The 18,838-nt window shown below is 42.7% G+C and overlaps 2 protein-coding genes across 13 annotated transcripts in view; one reads left to right on the top strand and one right to left on the bottom strand.

The window, feature by feature from the left end:
• The window catches only part of limch1b (LIM and calponin homology domains 1b), a 77,925-nt gene extending 63,912 nt beyond the window's left edge, over positions 1-14,013 (top strand). For 8 of the 12 annotated variants that reach the window (XM_046405525.1, XM_046405524.1, XM_046405519.1 and 5 more), the window contains 16 exons: positions 145-628; positions 1,954-2,265; positions 2,817-2,922; positions 3,133-3,230; positions 3,332-3,437; positions 4,085-4,159; positions 5,048-5,076; positions 5,955-6,056; positions 7,914-8,006; positions 8,156-8,320; positions 8,469-8,563; positions 8,868-9,026; positions 9,660-9,755; positions 10,365-10,473; positions 10,916-11,018; positions 11,931-14,013. In XM_046405525.1, coding sequence (XP_046261481.1) covers positions 145-628; positions 1,954-2,265; positions 2,817-2,922; positions 3,133-3,230; positions 3,332-3,437; positions 4,085-4,159; positions 5,048-5,076; positions 5,955-6,056; positions 7,914-8,006; positions 8,156-8,320; positions 8,469-8,563; positions 8,868-9,026; positions 9,660-9,755; positions 10,365-10,473; positions 10,916-11,018; positions 11,931-11,956 — 2,158 coding nt within the window. In that variant the 3' untranslated portion in view covers positions 11,957-14,013. Of the gene's footprint in view, positions 1-144; positions 629-1,953; positions 2,266-2,816; positions 2,923-3,132; positions 3,231-3,331; positions 3,438-4,084; positions 4,160-5,047; positions 5,077-5,954; positions 6,057-7,913; positions 8,007-8,155; positions 8,385-8,468; positions 8,564-8,867; positions 9,027-9,659; positions 9,756-10,364; positions 10,474-10,915; positions 11,019-11,930 lie in introns of those variants that run through there. The other 4 variants (XM_046405516.1, XM_046405517.1, XM_046405518.1 and 1 more) reach the window with 4 other exon arrangements.
• Positions 14,014-14,953: 940 nt separating this feature from the next.
• On the bottom strand, positions 14,954-18,618 carry phox2bb (paired like homeobox 2Bb). Its single transcript, XM_046406482.1, has 3 exons — positions 18,061-18,618; positions 17,241-17,428; positions 14,954-16,838 (listed from the first exon to the last, which is right to left on the bottom strand). The coding sequence occupies exons 1-3, from the start codon at positions 18,299-18,301 to the stop codon at positions 16,410-16,412; spliced, it is 858 nt and encodes a 285-aa protein (XP_046262438.1). The 5' UTR covers positions 18,302-18,618; the 3' UTR covers positions 14,954-16,409.
• Between the last annotated feature and the right edge of the window lie 220 nt (positions 18,619-18,838).

Below are 18,838 nucleotides of genomic sequence, written 5' to 3'. Positions count from 1 at the left end.
AATGAAGTTGAAGAAATAGATGCCTTGTTATATGCCTTATAATCTACATATACATATATCCTTTTTTGTTAAAACATAAATGTAAGCTGTTTTGCTTCACTGCCTTTGTGCCTTCTGCCTTTCACCTCCTTTGGTCTTCAACAGGGAGCGTCGTGAGGAGGAGCTGCGCGACGCGTACAGAAAAGCCAGAACCCCAGAGGAGGCATCAACCATCCTGCAACGCTACGCCCAGCGGTTCTCCATCAGTGAAGCAGTCCTTGAACGGCTACAGCTGCCAAAGCTCCTGGACCGCAGCATATCTGCTGATCCCTCCTTTCCCTGCTCACCTTTCCCTCTCTCCCTCTCGCTGTCCGCCTCCCCGACGACCCCAGACCCCTTTGACATGGACCCCAATGGGCCCATGAGGTATCTGCGCCAGCAGTCCGCCCCAGCTCCGAAGTTCACGTCCACACTGGAGGCGCGAATCGAGGAGTTTCCCAAAGACTCCTCACATCAGCGGCCTCAGATTCGCTCTCGCTCGTCTGAGCCTCCAGCCACTCGAGGCCTGTCGCCTAAACCGGTGCCTTTGCTGATGCCCAAGCCTTATCTTCAGTCCCGGCCAGCAGCAGCTGAACCGTGGCCCAGCAAGGTGAGACCTACTGACACTGGTCATTAAAAAAATAATCATCATTTGCCGCTGTAAATACACTTTACGGCAACCTCGATATGCCAAGCCGGTCTTTTTAAATGTTTGGTTCTCCCAAACATTTCAAATCTCCCCACAAGGCTGCAGCCTGCAGTGTTAACTCTGGATCCCTACATGGTGAAGATTAAATTCTCTTCAGACGTACATGAAATAACTGAGATTTGGGCAGCAGTTCTGCAGAGGTCTTGACCACTTTCCATGTGGCTACTTCCCAGCATTGGCTTCGCTCCTCCGAGACTGGTTGGTAAATTCCGCTCCAGCTCTATTGGCAGTTAGGCTAGAATGCCACAGAACCACCATGGTGATGAGCCGGCTTGTTTCTCAGGAAACACAAGACTTCCCCCTCCCAGAAGAAGCATGTAATGTTTCAATTTTGCTCAAAGTACTCTCAACAGGATTCATTTCCTTTTCTTCTGGAAAAATTGCCAAATGAGAATACTCAAAATGAGATCTTGTGTTTTGGTGTGGCGGCGAGGGAGGGGCAGGTTATTACCGGACCTAATGGAGCTGAGCGCTTTTCTGGAATGTCTTGTCAGGAGTCTGAGCAGAGCCCTGCTTTCAATGGAGCCCTCTGTTCGCTATTGACTTAAGAAGTTGACAAGTAGCTCCCTCTCAATGTGAAGTGGGCTACCATCAGACAAAGAGGGCCCACACAGGCTGCTAGGAGAGGGATGAGAAGGTGGAGGCGTTGGAGGGTGGGGGGCAGACTGAGAGAGTGAGAGCCTGCATTCACCCATCTCCACCACTGTGTCTTAAGTTACCGCTCACTAGGAGCTCCTCACACATACATTAGTGCCTCTTTTTCATAGAGGCCACTACGGTGTTGTGAGCTAGATGAATAGCTAATAACGAACAGAGAGGCTGGTAATGACCACAAATGTGGGGCACTGGGTTTTTACCCATGGAGTGTATTTCAGGTTTTTTTAAAAAAAAAAAAAAATACTGTATTTTTAGCTAAAACATCCTAATTGGTTCCTCCTGATGACAGTGATGAGAGTGATATATTTGAATATCGGGCTGGAATATAACAATTTAATGAATCTCATACTGATGCAAACTTACTCAGATGTGCTCAGTTTTGAAGTATAGAGAATAGCAGTAATGTTCCTTTAAGGAGAAACTTAATCAACCACTCAGCGTACTCTCACATCCAAATCTGGTCATGTTATAGTTAATCAGGACCGACATATCAAAAGTGAAGTTAAAGCCTCTCTCTATGTACAGTGCCTATTTAAAGCCAATATTAAACCTGTTCTCTTTCAATTTAGGTGGACGGTTTGCTCCGAGTGAACGGCGACGTAGAAAGTGTCAACACTCCCACCACGCCTGACAGTCAAGGGAGGGAATCTCCTCCTCATTTCCAGGCGTCCCCTTCCAGGCACGACAGTAGCACTGAAGAGATTCCCTCGTCCACAGCCTCACCGACACACGGTCCACACGCCTCAACCCGAGGAGAAAGCCCAGTGTCAACAAAGGCCAAAGAGGCTCAAGATGGCACAGAACTGGCTTTCAAGGACGCGCAAGAGGAAAAAGTCACGGAGCATTCGTCCCCACCCAGTCGGCCCACCTCGCTCCCATCGGTCAGGATTAAGATCATTCTTAGTTGATTATGATAAAATGACAGTAAAACCTTGATAATTACAAAAAAGCAAAAAACATTCAGAATATGTTTAATTTGTGTTTAAGTGTGATCGGTTGGATCCCAATTAGGTTTAGTAGCACAAAGTTGCCCTAGTTAAACCTAATGTGAATCAGTTCTCTGGGCCACAGTGCTATAGGCCTCACAATGCTGCTGCAGAAATTGCTTCATTTGAAATGCCTTTGTGTGTGCATGCCGTTAGCTATTTACTTTCCCCTTCCACTTCTGACAGCATTTAGTTGAAAAATAAGATACCTTTGTGACCTGTTTATGTACTGTACATATATATATGTATATATATCCAACACTGCTGCTGTCATCCAGCCTTTTTTTTTAATCTGTTTTACCATCTTGCAAGGCTTTATGCAAGCTTCTCTAATCAATGGAATTTGACTCTTCAAGACTGTAATCCAATTTATTTTTCATGTTCCTCTTGATCTCAGGCCTGTTTATTTCAATACTGAAGTTGGAAAACATATTCGAATCTTACAGGAGCTGCAGAAGCCAGAAGAATGCTTTAGGAAGACTGAAAGCCAGTTAGGAGCTGCTCAGCAGGAGGACAAGTCAAGTGCTGCAGCTCAACAAACTCCACCTGCAGGTCAGCACAGCATGCGGCTATACTGACCTCTTGTGGTTGCTCATAGCATTGCATCATTTCAGGTCATGGACTATTACAGTTTGAACTTTTGGAAAAAATAAAGAAAAAGAATTTTGAGGAAAAAATGTAAAGGGAAATTCGTTAGTTTTTTGTTTTGCATATTATTTTAATAACAGAAGTGATAAAATTGTGTTATCTGTGTGTTTTCAGAAGCCAAAAAAGAACAAGAAAAAAGTGAAAATGAAGTGATTTCCAACTTTGTTCAGTCAGGAGTCAGCACACAGCAAAGTCAGCCTGTATCTTCACAGGTGAGAGTGCTAACCAAAGTAATACAAGCTTTTGCCACCAAACATATCCAAAATAACAACCACCCACACGTCAAACGGCTAATCTCTGAATCTCTCTGCAGGCAAGTGTTCTCAGTTCCCAAGAAACATCAACGGAAAGAGAGAATGCACCAAGCTTAGCTGCACCGGCCACATTTGGATATCACCCACCAATGGAGAAGACAGCAGGTCAGTGAACTCCTCACATCCAAATGCCAAGTCCACGGCTTCTTTTCCATACATCTCCTTGTTTTCTGAATTGGATGAGCATATCCTCTCGGCTGGCTTCTTCCCTTTTGCCTTTCAGTTTGGTACACTTTCTGTTTTGTTGTACAGCAAGATGTTTGAAGCATGTGGGGTATTCAGTGATGTGATCAATATCAGCTTATTTTGGCAACCTGTACAAATTCCTACTTCATCTTTCTTATGTGTTAGCACACAGTGATCTCTAATTGATTCTTCAATGCTTCCCCTTTTCACTATTCACAACTTAGACACAAGCTAATTAGGCCTGAGATCCCACAAAACATGTATAATAGAGGAAAATTTTCCTGCAGTATTTTGCTGTGTTCAGTCTTTGTTTTGACTTTTTGGCATTCAAGTTAAGATTTTCTTTAAATTCTAACAGCATAGAAAGATTGTTTCTCTGGTTACAGTCAGACATTTAACTTATAGTATCAAAGGAACAGAACTATGAAAGCTTTCCCCACTTCTCTCGATGTCCATACCAACTCCTGGTTTTGGCATCTCTATCCCTTATCACTCCTCTCCCTCCCTTCCTTCCCTCATTCCCTCCTTTCCTTCCACCCACATATTTTTTTTTTATTTCGCTCTAGAGTTTGCAAACAGTATCAGGTCTCCTCTGGCAACCAGCAACCCTAAATTACGCTGGGACTTCTTCACTCCGCCAGGTAAACCCTTTCATTCATCGGTGGAGCTCATGTTTCCGTCCCCAGGTGCTGAATGTACAGGGTTTCCCTGCTGTTTCTTCAAGGGCTTGACAGCAGTCCTTCAGTCCCGTCTCTTGTTTTCCCACTCATTTCCAGAGTGTTGTGTATATCAATGATCTCTCGATGTTTTAGATTCAGTTCAGTTTCAGTTTAACCTCATTTCGGACACGTAGGTCCACATCAGTATAAAAATAATAAATTAAATAAAGTAAAAGCACCATAATATAGAGATACAGTCATTACGGTTCATAAGTCTGCAGTGATCAATAGAAATACAGACGTCTGTTCCAGTGCATCCAAAAACAAGAAGTGTATCTTCTGTCACTTCTCATCAGTGTACTTCATTTTGATTCATGTTAGTGTCATCATGCTCATAAGGATGCACTGCATAGTCAGGTTCTTTCCAAAAGCAAATCCAGTGAAGGTAGTAACCTGAAGCAGTTTATGAAAGTAACTGTGGATGGCATAATTAAGTTTTTAATTTTTATGTTTACCACAGTGTGCTTTGCATTGTTTTTCCACCAAAAGCTACAAAATCTGAAATCTCCCCCAACGTTCCAGAGTGATCATCACTACATACTAAACAAACTGAAAAGTGAAGAACAAGAAAAGACATTTATTGGTTAAATGCAGATGGAGTATGTTGCTCTTGGTGGACGGGTTTTTCCGTCACTCTTTTTGTTTTCCTTCATCCACATCTTTACTCTTTCAGTTGTCTTACCAACACATGGCATGTTGTCATTTTCTCCACCGTTTGCTCCAAAAAAGGCATTCATTTGCTCACCTGTATCCTAGATCTTTGTTTAAACTGTATTTTAGCTAATGTTCCCTCTCACATTTCCCCCACAGAGGACACGGAGAAGGAGTGCCGTGGAAACGTGAGTGAAAAACATCATCTAACTAATTAATATATTGTGGTCAGATTCTGATAAAACCATTTAATGCTTCTCATCTGGCTTATCTCCTGGGTTTTAGTTTTTAGTTTAACATACTGCACAGACATCAAACAGAAGTGAAATGCAAAAAGAATGAAAAAAAAAATCAGGAAAGAAGAAAAACTAAGTTCCACAAGACACATCTCTGCAGATTTGTGAAAAATCTTTCATTGAAATGGAAACCTAAACCAAGAAAATTATGAAGAAGATGGCTGCACCCAAACCTTTCATTAGCAGTGCTCGACACCCAACATCCAGCTTAGTATACATTTAGAAACTAGGATGATCTTATCTCACAATGCCATAAAGTGTCTTCATTGTTTTCTGAGATCAAGCATCAGTTGTCACAGTTGCGTGTGATACTGTCAGGCTCTACTACGTATCTTAGGACACACACAGCTGTTTATGCGTCATGCCAGATGAGGATGCTGTAGAAAACAGCCGAGACTGCTTTCGATTTCCTTTGAGCTCATCTGTCTCTCTTTCTGTCTTCTCTCTCCTTAGTAGGAGTCCTTTGGCTAGCATTGGAGTAGTGCTGTTGTGGTAGACCAACTATTTCTGTCTCCTCCCTTCTCTTCTTCTTTTCCTGTTGTGGATGTTGTGTTGATCTGTGTGTGTGCGTGCGTGCGTGTGCGTGTGTGTGTGTGTGTCGGGGCTATATCAAACCATTGGGCTGTCATTGGCTTCCTGGTTTGGTGAGATTGTGTGTATGTGTGGTGATGGTGGTCGGTTTGTGTTTGTGAATGTGTGCATGAATATTTGTGTGCCACGTGCGTATTTGTGCACGTTTGTGTGTGCGTGCGTGCGTTGGGGTCTATCAGGTGTCAGTCCCGGCCAGGCGGGGTGACCGCTGGTCTTGGGACCCGGATGAGGAGCGAAAGCGTCAAGAAAGGTGGCAGCAAGAGCAGGAGCGCATGCTGCAGGTACAGAGTATAGCTCAAAGAGTGAAGCATGACGCATGAGTCTGCGAGACCAGGGGTCCATTTCCTCATTGAGCCTTAGGAAAGACAGAGCAAGGCCTCCACACTATGAGACTCAGGTGCAGAATGAACCTTTAGCTAAAAATATCTGTTACATTTTGACTTCTGAGCGGACAGATAAATCCTTGGAAAAGAAATAAAGATCATTTTACATATAGCTGTATTCACCCATTTGCGCAGGAAATGCTTTTACAACTTGGTAATTTGTCTTTCAGGCAGCTTCAGTTTTTACAAACTATGTCAAAAAGTTTTGTATATTTACACTAGAAGATAAACGATGTACATTTGTTAAAGAGATTTTACATTTTTCTAGCTAATGCAATAGTGAATAATCAAATACCTTAAGAAATAAATAGGACTTAGAACGGAGACTCTTTCAGTTACAGACTGTAATTAAAACTCCAGTCCCTTAATTGATGATAAAGTCGCTGGGAGAAGTCCCTTGATTGAGGACTCATTAAATAAAAGCAAATCCCAGTAAACACTGAGTGGAATATTTGTGGATTAAAAGAGCTCTGTCGGAATAAAGTGAGTTCAAACCCTGCTGTGTGAAAATCTGTGTTCAGAATCAGATGGATCAACTGCATTTCACTGCTACTTGCAAAGCTTGCTTCCATGTTTGTTTTATATTGAGCAAAATCCTCCTCCAAAGGCGCACCACGACTACTCCTATTCACATTTTGACCACTAGAGGGCGATTTTGTGCTGTGGGAAAACCTGTACTTTGGTTGGTTTTCACTGTCTCCACCTCATGCACACTCAGACTTGAACTTGGTCCAAGGCTGCTGCTGTTGCTGCTGCCCAGATCACCCTCTCTCTCCTCAGCCAATCAGAGACGCATCTCAGGTCCATATATTTTGAAACATTAGAAGCATTTATTGGGATTCACCTGTGCTCACCACAGCGGAATCTTGCTAAATAAATTTGAAGAACTAGCAAACAGTGACGAGAACAGATTTCTCTGGCTTTCCGGTTGTTGCAGGACTGTTTGAGATGAGATGCGCTGAAATGAATGGAATGTCTGGTGCATCACTGTGCTTGTTGCTTCCCCGGTTGATTCTCCGTTGTATCTGTGTCTCTTGATCTTGGTCTGTCATCTGTCTTGCTTAAGTTGCTTTCTCTCTAAATCTTGTTTATATTTGGCCTTTTTCCAGGGTTCCTACACATGTCTGACAAGAGTGAAAAACTATTCCTATGAATTCTGTCTAGAGGCTGAGGCATGTCATCTTTTTTCTGTCCATGTTGGCCAGTTAGCGTTACAGAACTGATCACTGCAGAAAAACTTTGACTGAATTATGAAAGAAAACTTTTGAAATGAATATTGTGTACGAACCCTGTGCCCCACAGGCTCTGCATGCTCTACTTTTGCCTTTTGTCTGCAGTGTCAACTTCTGGTCTCTTTTGTTTGCTTTTTATCCCTGACATGCAAATATCAGATCTTAGCAAGTGTTTAGCCAACATAGAGCTATTATAGCAAGCTGCCTTTGTACTCATTTTTTCTGTAAGTCATGGTTTATTTACTGAAGGAATCCCTCATGGAAATGTCATATAGACTGCGTATAACTACAGCAGGATTTACAGGTCTCAGTCCTTGGACTGAATTAAGCAGATTGTTTTTGGAGCGAACTGTATCAGCAACTGAAGCCTTTTAAAAAGCCTCTCAAAGCTCCCATTTTGATGCCAGATATGTCTGTGCATCATCTCTGTTTACATGCCAAAATGTCCACCTGCTACAGTTTCATCTTCCTTTTCGTTTGAGGCTCTGTGCTGTATTTCATGTTTCTGTTGCCATGGTAACAGGAGAAGTACCGGCGCGAGCAGGAGAAACTGAAGGAGGAGTGGGAGAAAGCACAGAGGGAGGTGGCAGAGGAGGAGAGGAAGTACCACGAAGAGGTGTGTGCTTGTGCATCTTCTGAACTCGTGGTTGATATAACTTACACTCAAAATATCTGAATCACAACTTTTTTTTACACAGTTGTGTAAACTGATGATCTTTATCCATAACAGTGTTGAGAACTCAACCAAATCTCCCTTCATAACAGGAGCGTAGGATACTGGAGGAAACTGTGACTCCTCTGACTCCCCGTTCCTCAGCCCTGCCCTCCCCCAGCCGAGGGGAGCTTTCCTCCTCCTCAGAGCCCCAGGACACCATCGTCCGTTCACTGGCAGACTGGGAACGCAAGCAGGCACTGCTGGAGAGGCAGTCGGTGAATGGCTGATTGACTTATTATAGTTTGTTAGATTCCTGTTCACTTTCCAGCAGTTTTGGAGGTGACTCTGGGTGACAATGGGGCACGGTGGTGTTTTGATTGGTTGTTTAGCTAACTGTTCCCTGTTTGTGATTGGTCGGCACAGAGGGGTAGCACAGAGGGTGTGGACTGGAAACAGAGAAAAAACGACAGGACCAGTGACATCAGTACCACTGACGACAGCATGAAAACAGGCCGAAGGTTAGTGAACTAACTCAAGGGGGTAAGCGGTGCATCTTAGACATTTTAGCTGACATTCTGAGGAACAGTGAAATAAAGCCTTGTGTAATAACCAGGTGGGCGCAATGTGTAGAGGGTGGAAGGAACTGGCAGAGAGGAGAAGAGAAAGTTGGAACAGTAACCCCTAAGAACCTAGAAAAAAAAATCTGTTATCATATTTCAATTTAATGGCACATCTCAGTGGGATCAGTGGAGTCCGCAGTAAAACAAATATGAAAATCCAAAATACATAACATAACATAACATACATGTTTCTGATTCTCAGCTCGATGAGTCAGAGCAGCAGTCAGGCCACAGTCGGTCACAGTCTCCAGAACGGTCAGAAACTCCCCCCAGTGCAGACCAAGACGTCGACCCCAGTGAGGAAACCACAAGAGCCCACAGCAGACAGCCACAGGCCCAGTCGGCCTGCAGGAGACAGAAGGTGTGTGAATTTGTATTTAAGATAAGATAAGATAATCCTTTATTAGTCCCATTACTGGGAAATTACAATGTCACAGCCGCAAACAGGATATAGAGAGTGCAAAGCATGCAAGAGTAAGGGAAGGATGAGCATTCAAAAAGAATAAATACACAGTACAATATTCCATTCATTTATTTCTTCTTATTGCTTGTTTTGTGGGATAAAATTCCTCCATGTCAACGCTGGCCCTCAGAGCCATAACCCTGGTTATATTAAATTCAAATAGATTACATTAACATTTCATCCTGAGCATGAATACAGGAGTGGGTCTTTTCCTAACACCTTCAGTTAACTTGTTTGACCAGCAGGTGGCATCATTTACTTGTATCCCTGTCCCTTCCCTCAGTCTGCCCCCACATGAAGAAACAACAGCCGAAGACAAGAAAAGTGTTCATCAGAATCATAATATAGTAACACGTAACGCTTGATTACAAAGAATAAAATAAGCCTGAGTTTGGCTTAAACGTTACTGATAGGTTTTTGCTATTTCGCTTTGTTCCGACTTTGATTGGTTCATGCCTGACTCTGGCATCAGTAGAGTCGGTGTAGCTGTGAGTCATCATCATCATGTTGCATGTTGCTGTCCATTTCCAGGATTGGTCCCATTGATAGTAACATGGGCCACAACTCATCAAAACCCCCTGCAGCATGTCCGCCTCCTCCAGACACACTGCCTCCAGCACCCAACAGGTACTGCATCACAAGCAGCCCACATGGAGGGAGCGGGTGGGGTGGGGGGGGTGCAGTTCATTTCTGCATTGTCATTTTCTGCTTTGCTGCCTACGTTTCTCCACCCACCTCATGACATGTGACACTGCAGCAAAGGAGCCTTGGGAAACAGAGGAGTTTTTAATTCACTTTCTTTCTTTAATCTGTTTCTCTATTGTATATTTGTACATGTGCATCTGAAAGTAGTCCCCAGAAAATGTGCATTACTGCAAATGTGCCAGAGTTGTCTTGAAATTCAGCTGCTCATCTGCAGTCCCGCGTCATTAAAATGCGAACATAATCACAAATGTAGCACACGGAAGACACGAAGGATGTGAGTGATCGGGCAAAACAAAACGCACGATGACATCCTCATAAACATGTAGATCCTGCTGAACAGGGACTTCGATCAACACACTGATGACAATAGATCAATTAACAACAATCAGGAAAGACAAAGAAATATTGTCAGAGATTTAAAAATAAAAAAAACTTCACCACCACCCCTTTTTTTCTCCAAGATAAATGTAATGCATGGAACTTTCTTCACTGGTATCCTAGGTTTTCTGTCTTTCTTCTTCTCTCCTGCAGGTCTGTCAGTGGGAAGAAGCTGTGCTCCAGCTGTGGGCAGCCGTTAGGAAAGGGGGCGGCCATGATCATAGAGACCCTCAGTCTCTACTTTCACATTCAGTGCTTTAAGGTCAGTGGCTGAAAGACGGAGCACTTCTCCAATTCACTGACGCTCTTTGAAAAAGGTTTTGTTCGTTTAGCCATCCAGTCGAAGTGTGATGCTGCTGTACCTCGGCGGTGGTCGTTCTGCATGTGTATTCGCAGCCGATTCCTCTGTGCCTTTACGAAAATACATCAGTGAGCCACACTGTTGTACTGCATCGTTGACATCGTTATTGTCAACATGGACGCTATTTTGAGTTATGCTGTCAGTAAACCTCAAGATTTGTTTAGATTTTTTTATAGAATTATATCCTCATGAGGAACTAATTGACTTGTGTTACAGACAGAGAAGTCTTTTCGTGGGTTATCACAGATCAACAATAACCTCATACTTGACATTTCACCTTTAATAACAGCTAATTAATGAATAATTCATGGGAATGCTGGCCTCTGTTTCTCTTTCTGTTCAGTGTGGGGTTTGTAAGGGACAGTTAGGAGACACGACCACGGGGACGGACGTCAGGATCAGAAACGGCCTCCTCAACTGCCACCAGTGCTACATCCGCTCCCGCTGTAAGTCCCTCCACCTCTCTGTCCCGTGTCTTCCTGCCATCCGTCTCTTTATTTTCTCTCATCCTTTTCTGTCTATGAAAAAAAAAGAAAAATGAATGTGGTCTGGTTCTGTCAGCTGGTTCTAAGCAGATCAGCCAATGCCAAGATATCAAAAAGCACAACACACAAATTCTGAATAAATAACCTTCCCTTTACATGATGCTCATAGTGATTTTAGTCATTCTCTGAAATGATTAAAAACGTTTATGTGTTGTTCTTCCTTATTGTTTGCTAATTCTGGCCATATTTGTTATGTTCACTGATGAACAAATACAGTTTTCAGCAAGGTGCTGGTGTTGTGCTACCAGTAAATTCGGTGCTCATAAACCAGGCAGGAAAACACGCAAAAGGTTTGCTTGATTTGTTCTTTTCAAAGTAAACCTGACACTGTTTCCTGCTAAAAATACGCGGTGTATTTCAAAGCCTTCGGTGTTTATTGCAGCCCAGCTGTGTGCCTGATAAGACGAGTGTGTTCAAATATAAAAGCTTTGATAAAGAAGCGACAGACACAGTGAACCTCGGCTGAATTTGGGGATGGATCTCAGGCCCCCTCAGGAGGAAGAGAATCTGATCATGTGGCAGCTGGGAGAGGACGGCAGTAACTTTTCCAGCCCTTTCACTTCAGCTGCACAAGCAGAGGCTCATGTTTTCTGTAACGCACGGCTCAAGCAACCCCTCAGCTGCTGTTATCATTTAGGGATCAGAAAACCACTAAATCAAATCAGAGACTCAATCAAAAGACTCAGCTCATTATCTCGATTTCAGGGGTTTTATTGCATTGCGGCTGTATGTCCTTGACCTTACAAAAACAGAAAAACAACAGTTATAATTTTTAAACACTGTGGCTTTCCTTTTTCTCTTTTTTCTTCCAAGCTGCCGGACAGCCGACCACATTGTGACGCTCGACTGAAAAGCACAGGGTTCATGGAAGAAACCACGTCCCCGTTTTAACCTGATTATCTGCAAATCGCGTCCTTCACAGCATGTCGGGATCTTTGCATCCTCTGCACTTCCAATGTGTAACCAATGAAGATTCATCGCAGGGGCCAAACGGGGATCTGGGGGCAGTCTTAGAAACATACATTCTTCGTGTTATGTCATCTGACATCTGAGTGAAATCTGAATTTGATTGGTCCACGTACCACCATAGACTCTGTTTCGTGATGCAGCCAGAGAGAGAGAGAGAGAGAGAGAGGGGAGGACTGTTGTGTTGTGGCGGCCATGTTGAAAAGAAAACACAATAACATTTACAGATGCTTCGAACACAGACAGGCTATGTTAACATCCAATACTGTCAGACGGAACACACAAAAAGAAAATGCGGTTTTCAAGTCCTGGTTAAGTAGAATCAGATTCTGTTTTCCTGGTTTCAGGAAATGAGAATATTTACCATTTGATACAACATAATGGAAATGTAGTGTATCACATAACTACAGAATTGCTTTTTTGTGATTCAAGAAAGATTCATTTTGAGTGCTGAAAATCCAAAAATTGGAGAGATAACTGATGATTGGATTTTTAATTTCTCTTAACAGGCTAAATCTGAAAAATATTCAGCATTTTATTTCCCTTCTATGAAGTAAAACAAAATAGAAAATCTTATTTTAGTGCAAGAAAGGTCACTATAAACCCACTTTTTAGAGCCACAAACACAGTATATGCAGTGAGTCACTTTTTTGTTTTTCTTTTTCCTTTTTTTTTTTTTATTTTTTCATCCTTGGGCCGTGACAGTGTCCTCTGTTTTCCTGAAGAAAATTAGCTTCTAATATAAACACATTATGGATGTAGTTTCATCATTTAGGGCAATAACTGGACTTCTGAGCTGTTTCTGTGCTTTTGGTCACAGCAGGTTTGCTCATCGGCCGACCTGTCCGCTTGGAAAGTCAGGTCTTCAATGTGCCTTAGGAAAGCAAGGTGATGCAGAAAAAAAAAACACCAGCTATGTGGTGTTTTATTTCTCTCTCTTTTTTTGTTTTTGTGGTGTAAGGAGGGATTTTGGCCAAATTCGAACCCTTAAAACTGCAGACAGACAGGTTGCAGCCCTCTCTTACATCACGCTTTGCTTCACCTGATGAGTACTGTTTATTTTACATAAACAACACCCTTAATTTCATGTTCCCCCACTTGTGGTCACTCGGTGATGATTTGCAGTGATAAAAACCAGAGGAATAGATAAGTTGTCTGTCTGGGAAAAATGCCCAGTAAAGGGTTTATACCGGGGGGTGGTCATGATTTAATTTTGAATGTTGTTTTATTGTAGAGCGATAGATGCTGTTAATCGAGATCATTTTTGATAATTGCTCGGTGGTAGGATTCATATATAAAAGTAAAAAACAAAATAAAGAAAAGAAAAACTGAAAAATCAGCAGTGCATGTTACATCTAGTTAAACAGCGGAGGTAATATGAACACACATACCAGCAGCAGTTGCACCTGTGCAATATTTGGTTGGATGAAAACTAAAGATCTGTGCCGTGAGCAGCACGTTTTAAGTCACCTGCTTCTTCTTTCATTTCTGAACTTGTATGAGAAGAGCTCGGTTATGTATTGCGGATGTAAAAAAAAATGCACGTTTAAGCCTAAAACCAAATGATTTGCTATATGAAAGCAAACTAGCAGCTCCCTCCTCCTTCGGCCAAGCTTCTCCTCCGGGTTCATCTCTCTGATCTACAGTATTTTTAAGCTTCTGTTCCGATTGTGTATTTTATTTTTTATTCTCATTTAGTTTCTGGATAAATCTCTGCTGAGTCTCTTATAGCGGGATCTTTGAGACGGAGCTCTCACATTCACACGGTCTTCTTACCAGGATAGTTGGGGAATGAAACCTTTACGTCTGTTTCTGTATTTATTGTAATATTCACCTGAACACTATCCGAAATATAGATTAATTTGATGTTTAAATGCAATGGCATTTACAGCATACTGTATGTTTATAAATAAAAGGTTATAAATTAAAACTGAGCTTTTGTCTTTTATTTTTGAAAAACAAAAATCCCCGGAAAGATAAAAGATTTAAGCTAATGGAAGTATCGTTTAAATAGTGTTTACTGCCCCGCTGCCCTCGTGGTTCATTTATTTATTTATTTATTTATTTAATGATGTTACCTTCATTCAACTCCTCTCACTGAGTGTGATAAAATAGCGGAATAAAAAGTTGCAAAAAATAATTAAAGAAAGTAAGGTTCACTAAGAGACAGTTTAATGGCGTCCCAAACTGCGTCACTGGGGTCAGACTGTGGCTCACACGTGACCGATTAGTGTTGCGTTCAGGTTAGGGCACCTGATGAGGGGTTTCAGCTTTGTCATGTTGTCAAAAAGACTCATCCATAATGTTTTCATAAATCTACCGATTGGGTCATAAAATGTGATCGTTGACACCAAAAACTGGGACCCCAGAGATGCAAAATAAAATGGCGGTCGGTACTGACTTCTCTCCACCTGTCGATGTTTGGTTATCATCTGGCACCACCTGCTGCAAAATTTCCAACGTTGAGCTTCTTAAAAACAAAAAAAAAGACTTTCAATTAAAATAGCGCGGTGCATTTGGTCTCAAATTTACACGAAAAGATTTCCATCTTTTTACATTTTTTATCTCCGATATCTCTTTGTTTTTTTTATCTCCGGCATTACTGAATCAGTTGTTCCATTAATCTATCGTATTTCAGAGCACCAACACTTGATTCTGCGCCTTTGAATTAAAATGATGTTCCTCTAAAGGCAAATATTTTCACTTTTTTTGAGAAAAGAAAAGACCTCCTAATCCTGAAGATTTGCTGGATTGTGGAGCGTTGCGGTGCTGTCCGCGGTGCTGAAATCTCGACCCTGACCGTGAGACTTTTCTCTTATGTCCTAATCATTAAGAAGCTAACTTCTTAACGAAGAACATGTAAACTTGTGAACTCCAACTTCAAAAAAAAAAAATCACTCGGAACTTGGCTTGAATTCCTTTTTTGTCGAACAAAAAACATGACAAAGCAACTTGTACTATTATTATTTTTTTTTTTATCATCAACAACCATTTCAATGGTACACCTGGAAAACTATGTGCACATGTAGAAATATTTCCTTCTTAAATATAAGCATTCATTACCTACATATAAATAACTTTCAGATCCTGGACAAAACGTGTTACATAATGCTCACAAAATGGAAGGGAACTCATTGTAAAATCAGACAAAGAGACAACATGCAAATTATATCGAAATAAATACAATGTTTGCATCCATTCCCTTGTTTTTTTGTTGGTTTTTTTTTTACCCAAAATAAATTCTTCTGAGGGAATTTTGTAAAACATCAAAAAGACTTGTATGATCGATCTACGAGGGAGTATGGCCTATGGTTCAACTATAGGAGACAATAATACGTATTAACACTATACAATTTGAGCCACAAAAACACTGCCGTAGAAAGACACACAAAACATACAGATTTCCTGTCAGAGGTGAACATTGCAGTAGTTTGTGCCTTTTTTTTCTCTCGAGGAAATAATTGTGTTTATATCGATAATTTAAAGAAACTAAACTCTCAGCAGCCCCGGAAACAAAATTGAAAACCACACAGCTGTTAAGAGGCTACTTCCGGACAGCAGATTGTGTCTACAGAGAACGGAAAAGCAGGGATGCGTCGGCGTCTCGTCGGATGCTTGTTGTGTCACACCGTGGATCTGCGAGAGAGCGAGAGCGTCCTCGAGTCGCGGATATTAAACGTCTCTCTGCCGAACAAAGCAGCTGTTGAACTCTGACATGTGATGTGACTTAACGAGGCTCCTTCGCTCGCTGATGGCACGACGCGTTTCCAGTGCGCAGACGTCTGTTGTTTGCGCAGACTTTGGCGCGTAAAAAAAACAACAACAAAAAAACAAAGTTCGTTTTAACAAGTCCCTTCATCCAGTGTTCGGGCTTACATGTGTCGTTTGTTTCCTTAGAACAAGAGGAACACTTTGCTTTGGGATGGGATTTGTTTTCTTGCTCTGAATGTACGCATGAAGAAACATTAAGTGTCATTTTGTTGTTATTAGTACAGTAATTTGCCCCCCCCCTTCAGGACTTCAGTCTTCAGGCGTGATTGGAAACATTTCACCCAGGTTGCACTTGTTTTAAGAAAAAAAACGATATTATTATAAGACAGTATGACTTGTCAAGATGAATATTTTGACAGCAATAGTGTCCACTGAGCACAAGAAACGGCGCAAGGCATAAAAATAAAATAACGGTTGTTTTCTTCTTTTTAACTGCGTTTTATTGTCCTTTCAGTCTGTCTCGGGAAATTGCTTTTCAGTCTCTGGAGGATGAGGAAACGCATCTCTTTTTCCTCTGCTGTTGTTTTTTTTTTCTTCCGCTGCTGTGACGCTTCATTAGAACATGCTGGTCTTTACTAATGTAGCTTTGGCTCCGTTCTGTCTTTGCAAAGACGACAGTACGCTGGCGAATGGCCCGCCCAATGAGTCCGGGATAGAGGTGATGGTCCCCGGGGCGGTGGCCCAGCCTTGGCTCGGTGCTGTCACTCCCATGCCGGTGGACACGGACGTCTTCACCTGGTCCACCTGTCCGTTCCCGGTGGTGTTGACCTGGCCACCGGTGGGGCTCGGTCCGCCGCAGTTGGAGGTGGGCACGGGGTTCGGGCCCGGTCCTCCTGTGCTGTCGGGGTCGGTAGATTTGGTGTCTTTGCTGTCTTCGTCTCTGGAGTCGGACTTCTTTCCAGAATTGGACTTGGCTGCGGCTGCGGCCGCTGCAGCTGCCCGCTCCTGCTTACGGAACTTGGCACGTCGGTTTTGGAACCACACCTGTAGTAAACCATGTAAAAGTTAAACCAACATGAATGAATGTCAGTCAGTACTCATCTAAAACCGTTCATTCTTAATATCCAAACAAATGTAATGACCAAATCGCTCCTTAAGCACCAGTGAGCAGTAGCTGTTCATTTCTAAATGCGTTTTGACGTTTACAGTCCCCAGTGTTTCTTTATTTTGCATATTAATGCAAAACTGAGTGTGAAATGGTATCAGCAGTTGGAGACCAGTGGTTCATCACGCTGAAAGCACTAAAGTTTTTATTTCACGAAAATCTGTTAAACCGGAATGATACAACGTGTTAAAATGTTTCCATCATAAATCCGCCCGTGCGTAATTGTGTGTTTATCGTGCGTAATGGCGGCAGGTTGGCGCCTGTTGCCGGTGGCTGTGTACCTGCACTCTGGCTTCAGTCAGATCGATTTTGAGTGCCAGCTCCTCTCTGGTGTAGATGTCCGGGTAGTGAGTTTCAGCAAACACCCGCTCCAGCTCCTTCAGCTGGGCGCTGGTGAACGTGGTCCGGATGCGCCTCTGCTTCCTCTTCTCGTTCAGTCCTCCGTGATCCGTGAAGAGCTTGTAGGGAACTGGAAACGATATAAAAATGCCAGACGTTCAGTGGTCTTCTCTGCGATATGAGTGTGTGTAATTGCGATGTTGTCAAATGGAAGTAAAGTCAAATTCGATATTTTGTGTAAAATCTGGTTAAGGATGCTGGGCTAAAGCTTCCCAATTGTATTACGCCTTTGATTACCTGTGAATTACTTCTGAGCTGATAACGTCGGTGACCTGTGATGCGGTTAATTGTAATGTTAAACTAATTGTTGCTCCTCAGATTGAGGCTCAAGTTTGAAAACTTGTCATAATGTTCCCATCCGCCCCGCTTGTTGCTACTCTAACTCCAATTCGGTGTCAATAATGAGCTTTAGTCTTTGGTTATCTAATTATTTTTCGAAGCTTTATGTCTCATCGCAAAGTAAATAAATTATGCCTATCATTTTGGCAGCTTAAGATAATTCTGTTGGCGGTTTTGGGTGTGACTGGGATAGTATAACCCTGTAACCGAATTACCGCTTGCCTGCAATCGCTTCTAACGTGATAAATTCTTTCATTTGTGTAAGCAAATTTCGTTTGGTAAATACTAAACACATTTCCATTTTCAAATGCAATCAAGACGTCCTATAATACGGCGGGTTGAGGCTCCGGAGCCGCTGCTTACCTGCGGCGTACGGGCTGCTCTGGTGGTCCCGCAGGGTCCCCAGGCTGCAGGACCCCGGCGTGAGGGACGGACAGCCGGAGGTGGCACCAAAGGTGGTCCTGATGGGATTGTACTGAAACCCACTGGCTTGACTGCACGAACTGAAGTCCGCATAGGCCGATGCCAAGCTCGACGTGTCCATCCCGGCCATACATGACTCGTAGGCAGAGGAATTTAGGTAAGAATACTCCATTTTATACATTTGAGAAGGCTCGGTGGAGTTAGAAAGCTGCACTTCCCGGGAAAACAAAAAAACGTCAAACAAAAACTACCCAACAAATTGGGTTAGAAAGTAAAAAATAATAAAAACCAAAAATGAGGAGGACGCGCGGTCTGAGTTGGGGGGGAAAGATGACTTGTTTGGTTTGAACTGGGTGGAAAGAGGCTGGACGGTGGGTAGATGTTCACTGCTCAGCGCCTGCTCCAAAACTGGCCTCCTTTATAGGAACCTAGCCCTGTTTTATGAAAAGCCCCCTAAGAGCCGCCTAGCCCGAGGTCTCTAGAGCATATAGTCCTCATAATAAACTTGGCTCTTTCCGCTTGGACAATAGCAAAGCGTTTGGTCTTATTGCTAGCGCTTTTTTACATGACAATAACTCATCAGTCTATTGGGCTGGCACTGGGGGCCCGGGCTGTCCAACCTCCCTATCATTGATCCCCTGCATCTCTAATTAGAATTTAATACCACGCCATTACGCACCCCTCCACCACCACCTCCACCCCTCTACCCATCCACCCC

Source organism: Scatophagus argus, chromosome 12 (genome assembly GCF_020382885.2).
Source record: "Scatophagus argus isolate fScaArg1 chromosome 12, fScaArg1.pri, whole genome shotgun sequence".
Classification (NCBI taxonomy): Eukaryota; Metazoa; Chordata; class Actinopteri; family Scatophagidae; genus Scatophagus; species Scatophagus argus.
This window is presented reverse-complemented; position numbering and strand designations above follow the sequence as displayed.